The sequence below is a fragment of the Anoplopoma fimbria genome, chromosome 1, assembly GCF_027596085.1.
Source record: "Anoplopoma fimbria isolate UVic2021 breed Golden Eagle Sablefish chromosome 1, Afim_UVic_2022, whole genome shotgun sequence".
NCBI lineage: Eukaryota > Metazoa > Chordata > Actinopteri > Perciformes > Anoplopomatidae > Anoplopoma > Anoplopoma fimbria.
In genome coordinates this window covers 15,648,256-15,654,867 of record NC_072449.1, presented here as the reverse complement: position 1 = coordinate 15,654,867, position 6,612 = coordinate 15,648,256, and the positions used below count along the sequence as shown (strand labels likewise).

Genomic DNA, 6,612 nt, shown 5'->3' with positions numbered 1-6,612 from the left:
CAGAGGAGAAACTAACGTAGAGTTTGGCTTTACTGAAAACCTGCAGAAGGTCACTTCTTAGGTCACTGTTGTAGATTCTCATTAATATGTGGTTTAATATCCAACTTCAACCTTCATTTTCTGATTATTTTCCATATCTCACTTTCTGATTCAACCACACATCAACTGCTTACTTGTTCATGCACAAAATCCAGCCCAGTCTTTGCCAACAGTAGAGGGTAGTGCACACAAGTTTCTGCCTGAGGTAAAGTGGATCAGGGGCCAGCTGGTCTCAAGACAAAATATCCTGAGCATGTGATGGTGTGAGCGAACATTCTTGGGTGTGAGTGTGTGGTGTGTGTGTGTGTGTGTGTGTGTGTGTGTGTGTGTGTGTGTGTGTGTGTGTGTGTGTGTGTGTGTGTGTGTGTGTGTGTGTGTGTGTGTGTGTGCCTAACCAAGTGCTTGAGATCACCCACTTTTCCAGAGGACGCCCCTAAAACTGCTCAATGAGTAGTGAAAGAACAGGACTTTTTGTGTAAGAGAGAGGAGGAAGGAGGTCTGGTGGAGGGTTGGATTGTAGCATAGAGTTGGAGTAAGTTTCAAAACCTGCAAGCTGCAAGATATTAAGTTAGTAATTGGTTGCTTGGATAAATACAGTTACCTGAAGAGTGTGTATTTCTAGCTGAAGAAGGTCATCAGGTCCTGTTGTGTCCACCTTCACAGCAGGAGTTTACACTGTTGTCAAAACTGAAGCTTCTCTGACTTTCACCATGAGGAGCTTGTACGTATCTGTAGTTCTGCTGCAGCTCATTGGGACTTCTTTATGCCAATTCCCTCGCCCGTGTGCCAACTCAGAGGGACTCCGGACCAAAGAGTGTTGCCCGGTGTGGGACGGTGACGGCTCAGCCTGCGGTGCCATGTCAGGCCGTGGTTTCTGCACTGAGGTGGAGGTCTCAGAAGAGCCCCACGGACCTCAGTACCCCCACAGTGGGATCGACGACAGGGAGCGCTGGCCTTTAGCTTTCTTCAACCGGACGTGTCGTTGTGCTGGAAACTATGGAGGTTTTAACTGTGGCGAATGCAGGTTTGGTTACTGGGGTTCAAACTGTGCTGAGTACAGGGAGTCATTGCGCAGGAACATCCTGACCATGTCCCCTGCTGAGCAACACAAGTTTATCTCTTATCTGAACCTGGCAAAGAACACTGTCAGCCGTGACTATGTGATCTCCACGGCAACGAGAGCAGAGATGGGTGAAAATGGCGAGAACCCCATGTTCTCCGACATCAACACGTACGACTTGTTTGTCTGGATGCACTACTATGTGTCCCGGGACGCCTTCTTGGGAGGGCCAGGGAACGTATGGAGGGACATCGACTTTGCCCATGAGTCTGCAGCGTTTCTGCCGTGGCACCGAGTCTTCCTGCTGCACTGGGAGAACGAGATAAGGAAGCTGACGGGAGATTTTAACTTCACCATCCCATACTGGGACTGGAGGAATGCCCAGTCCTGTGAGGTGTGCACCGACGACTTGATGGGCGGACGCAGCCCCCTCAGTCCTAACCTCATCAGCCCTGGGTCAATCTTCTCCTCATGGAAGGTAAGAAATGACTCTCTCAGACTCTCAGTGAGTGTAGATCAATGGGCACATCTTTTTATCCCTTATTAGGAGTCCAAAACATTATTTCCCAACGAAACAAACAAAACTTTTGTTCTAAATATGTTGTTCTAAAGTTGGTTTAGCCTCTTAATCCAAAAATTGAGCAATTTGTTTGGAAACACACGATTTTTTTTTTAGAATTCATCCTCAAATGGTCCAGTCGCCATAAAAGATCTCAGTGAAAATCCTTCTTCAGAGGCTTTGTATTCACCTCCCAGAAAATGTATCTAAGACTGCAACTTTATTCTTAGTTTTTCAAAGAAATCCGCTAGAAACTTGTGTGTTTGTTTGTGTTGTGTGTGTGTGTGTGTGTGTGTGTGTGTGTGTGTGTGTGTGTGTGTGTGTGTGTGTGTGTGTGTGTGTGTGTGTGTGTGTTTGTGTGTGTGTGCATGTAGGTGATCTGCACCCAGCCCGAGGAGTACAACAACCGAGAGGCATTGTGTAACTCCACTGGGGAGGGTCCACTGTTGCGTAACCCTGGCAACCACGATACCAACCGTGTGCCGAGACTCCCCACAACAGCTGACGTGGACTTCACCGTGGACCTCCCCCAGTATGAGACGGGACCCATGGACCGATTCGCCAATATGAGCTTTAGAAACGTCATAGAGGGTAGGATTAGTAGGAACACACACAAACACAGACTTTTTTTAAAAATATCATCCCTTTGGTAAAATCTCCTCACTTTTTAAAAATCTCCTCACTTTCTAAAAATATCCTCACTTTTTAAAAATATCTTCACTTTGGTAAAATGTCCTCACTTTAAAAAAATCCTCACATTTTAAAAAAATATCATCCCTTTGGTAAAATCTCCTCACTTTTTAAAAATCTCCTCACTTTTAAAAAATATCCTCACTTTTTAAAAAAATCATCACTTTGGTAAAATCTCATCACTTTTGAAAGATATCCTCACTTTTTAAAAATTTCCTCACTTTTTAAAAATGTCCTCACTTTGGTAAAATCTCCTCACTTTCTAAAAATCTCCTCACTTTTTAAAAAAATCTTCACTTCGGCAAAATATCCTCACTTTTTAAAGAAATATCATCCCTTTCTGAAAATATACTCACTTTCCAAAAATATCCTCACTTTTGAAAAATATCCTCACTTTTGAAAAAAATATCATCCCTTTGGTAAAATCTCCTCACTTTCTAAAAATATCCTCACTTTTTAAAAATATCCTCACTTTGCTAAAATACCCTCACTTTTTAAACTGTACTTCCAATTTTCAGTTAATAAAAAACTGTTATATTTTTGCAGTACCTTGTAGCTTTAGGGTGATAGTAACCCTTGAGCATTTTCCAAGAGCATCTCTCTAAAATGGTAAATTCCATTGTAATTGACTGCTACATTCAATACTCAATAACTAATTTTCTTTCCGCCAGTGCGCTTGACACCATCTATCTTAGCCATATTAAAAGTGACACAAAGATGTGTGACAAGTGAGTACTTTTCTTTCCTCCTGCAGGTTTTGCCAGTCCAATGTCGGGTATGGCAGTGCCAGGCCAGAGCACCATGCACAACGCCCTGCATGTCTTCATGAACGGCACCATGTCGTCAGTGCAGGGTTCAGCCAACGACCCCATATTCCTGCTGCACCATGCTTTCATTGACAGGTTTGATGGAGCACACAAACATGTCTACTAATGACACACAGGAAAAGAGAGCACATAGTGTGGGTTACGCAAAATCTCTGAATCATCTGGTAAATTACTGCAGGGAATAACCACCTTTGTTTGTAATGATGAACAAAGATACATGTGTCCTAAATGAGAAAGAGCAATGGGATACAGGAGGCAGAAACAAAAAGAAAGAAGTAATACAACGAAAAAAGACACAGTTACAAAGGTAGTTTGAGAATAGTGAGACAGGAGGATAAATAATGGTGTCTTTCACAGATTCAGGTAGGTTTATGTATAAATGTCTCAGTTAATTGTCTAATAAAGTTAATAAAACTACTATTTGTTTGATAATATTTTTACAGAAAGATATTGACAAGACACTCATGTAAATTAAATGATACCATTCTTAAAAATAATGAAACAGAAACATATTTAAACATCATTTCTTATACCTTTAAAAAAGTATTTTATTAAGGAAATCAACAATCCCTTTTGGGAATATTTTAAGATTCCATTTATCTATTTTCTTCCTCTATGTCTTTGCCTACCTCCTTGATATAACATTACATTACATTACATTACATTACAGTCATTTAGCAGACGCTTTTATCCAAAGCAACTTACAATAAGTGTATTCAACATAGGTATTCAAGAGAACTACTAGTCACCAGAAGTCATAAGTGCATCTCCTTTCTTAAACAAGCATCTAAAAGCATAAACCAGAGCAAAAGTATAGTGCAGAAGCAAATTACTACGAAAACAATAAGTGCAACAAACTAATACGCATACAATAAGTGCTACAAACTAATACGAATAGGATAAGTGCAATAAACTAATATGAATACAATAAGTGCTACGAACTGATACGAATACAATAAGTGCAACAAACTAATACGAATGCAATAAGTGCTACGAGGAAGGCTCAGGGTAGTACTTCTTGAAGAGGTGAGTTTTCAGCCTGCGCCGAAAGATGGGCAGCGACTCTGCTGTCCTGACGTCAGTGGGGAGTTCATTCCACCACTGAGGGGCCAGGACAGAAAAAAGCTGTGACCGAGCTGATCGGCCGCAGGAACCTCTGAGCAACGGGGCAACCAATCGCCCCGAGGCAGCAGAGCGAAGTGGTCGGGCGGGGGTGTAGGGCTTGACCAAGGCCTGGAGATAGGAAGGAGCTGTTCCTCTCACTGCCCTGTAGGCTAGCACCAGAGTCTTAAACTGGATGCAAGCTCTTACAGGGAGCCAGTGTAGAGAACGGAGAAGGGAAGTTGTGTGAGAGAACTTGGGGCGATTGAACACCAGACGTGCTGCAGCTTTCTGGACAAGCTCCAGAGGTCTGAAGGCAAGTAGTGAGTTGCAGTAGTCCAGGCGGGAGATGACCAGAGCCTGGATGAGCACCTGCGCCGTCTCCTCAGTGAGGAAGGGGCGAATCCTCCTGATGTTGTAGAGGAGGAATCTGCAGGAGCGTGTGACCGATGCAATGTTTGCTGAGAACAATATAACCATTGTATGATTTCTCAAATCCTTTTACAATCTTTGTCATAACAATCTTTATCCATCCTTCCCCTCCTTCCTATATTTCCTTGTCATCCTTCACTCCTGTTTATCTCTCTGTTCCTTCTTTTTCTCCTCCAGCATCTTTGAGCGCTGGCTCAGAGCCCACCAGCCTGTCCGGACCCATTACCCACAATCCAATGCTCCTATTGGCCACAATGATGGTTACTACATGGTGCCCTTCCTGCCTCTCTCCAGAAACGGGGACTACTTCCTCTCCGACAAGGCTCTAGGATTTGAGTATGCCTACCTGTTGGACCCTGGTCAGTACAGAATGCTACTAATGAGTATTACTGCTAATTCAAACATAGGTTTACTGTTTTATTTTCAGAATATTTAATTTTTCATTATATACTAAATGATTATATATTATTTTAATTTTAAAATCAGTAGCAGTAGTAAAAGCTTTTAGTTTCAGCTAAGGTACCTGTACTTGTAAGACATCTGTAGTACCAATTGCAATATTTTAGCCCTAGTAGTTGTAGTGCTGTGGCTGTAATAGACCCAAAGGTCAGCGTAGTATCAATATCATATGGCATTGTTGGTAGTTGGCCTTGTGTCAGACAGGAGATTGACTCTAATTGGGAATGTAGATGTGTTACGGATTAGTGGATTATTGTTTATCTCTGCCTATTTTATTAACCATTTGATTGTAGGCTACTCAGTAGGCATGCATCGATTACCATGGGCACAGAAGTGTGCAAAACTATGTGAAAGGGCTATTGTGAAGCAATCACTAACTGATCAATTACTTTACTGGAAAACCATGTCTGATTGTGCCAACAGTATTTATAATTCAATAATTCAAGTTGTATTGGTTCCAGAGAAGCTTAGCAGATATATTGATATCTTTCACATCTACATTGCGATTGAGAGCACAAAACAGAAAATAATTTATGGTTATGGACACTTTTCATTACGTTTTCTCATCATTTTGGTTATGTAATTCAGTCATTCACTTAAAAAATTGGCAGTTTTCCAAATATTCACAACTACAGTAAGGTTTCATCATTTCTGCTGCATTCTTTTTGAAGATATCATTTATAAAAAATGATTAACATTATATCTTCTCTACAGGTCAGAGGTTTGTTCAGGAGTTCCTGACGCCTTACCTCCAGCAGGCCCAGCAGATCTGGCAGTGGCTCCTGGGAGCCGGGATCCTCGGGGCGTTGATCGCCTCAGTCTTCGCCGCTGTGCTTATTGTTGCAAGAAGGAAGTGGAAGCGTAACCAGAGGAGGAAGAGGGTGCCGAGCTTCGGAGAGAGACAGCCATTACTGCAGAGCAGCTCAGAGGAAGGCTCGTCTTCATATCAGACTACTCTGTAACACACAGATACTGTACATACAGCTGTATATGAATGAACTATTAGGGACGCTCTGTATTTTCATGTATGAATGAGATGAATCCTGGTACAAAATACAATTTGTTATTGATTTCCCATAATAAATCTATTTAAATTTTAAAAAGGTATCTAGCAGATAGTTGTGTGTGTTGTCTTCGCCTTTGAAGTATTAACTGCTGAGACTTTGGGACCCAAATACAGTGGAGGTGAAGTACATTTTTATTGTGGTAGCATTTAAAAATGTAAACAACAACTCAGGTTTAACATGTTTTTTTTTTACTTTTCATTATCCAGATTTACAGTGTTTTTCAAATGTTTTCTAGCCCTTTTTACGTTTTTTTAGGCAACGAAAAAAATACATTTCACCTCCAGTGTATTCGGGTAGTGACAGAAGACACAGTGTTAGATCTCACAGTATAGCTTCTTATCAATAGATGTGAATGGGAAATATTTTGGGGGGATTGAA

At 41.5% G+C, this 6,612-nt stretch overlaps 1 protein-coding gene across 1 annotated transcript; it reads left to right on the top strand.

Moving 5' to 3' along the window:
* Positions 1-749: 749 nt before the first annotated feature.
* Positions 750-6,129, top strand: tyr (tyrosinase). The gene is made up of 5 exons (XM_054598843.1): positions 750-1,577; positions 2,033-2,249; positions 3,103-3,250; positions 4,886-5,067; positions 5,882-6,129. The coding sequence occupies exons 1-5, from the start codon at positions 750-752 to the stop codon at positions 6,127-6,129; spliced, it is 1,623 nt and encodes a 540-aa protein (XP_054454818.1).
* The last annotated feature ends 483 nt before the right edge of the window (positions 6,130-6,612 follow it).

What these genes read in the sequence shown, in the direction of transcription:
- tyr (XM_054598843.1), top strand. Translation starts at nt 750, where the DNA reads ATGAGGAGCTTGTACGTATCTGTAGTTCTGCTGCAGCTCATTGGGACT. An exon ending in CAATCTTCTCCTCATGGAAG is followed by an intron (nt 1,578 to 2,032) that starts GTAAGAAATGAC and finishes GTGTGCATGTAG; the next exon opens with GTGATCTGCACCCAGCCCGA. An exon ending in TGCCTACCTGTTGGACCCTG is followed by an intron (nt 5,068 to 5,881) that starts GTCAGTACAGAA and finishes TCTTCTCTACAG; the next exon opens with GTCAGAGGTTTGTTCAGGAG.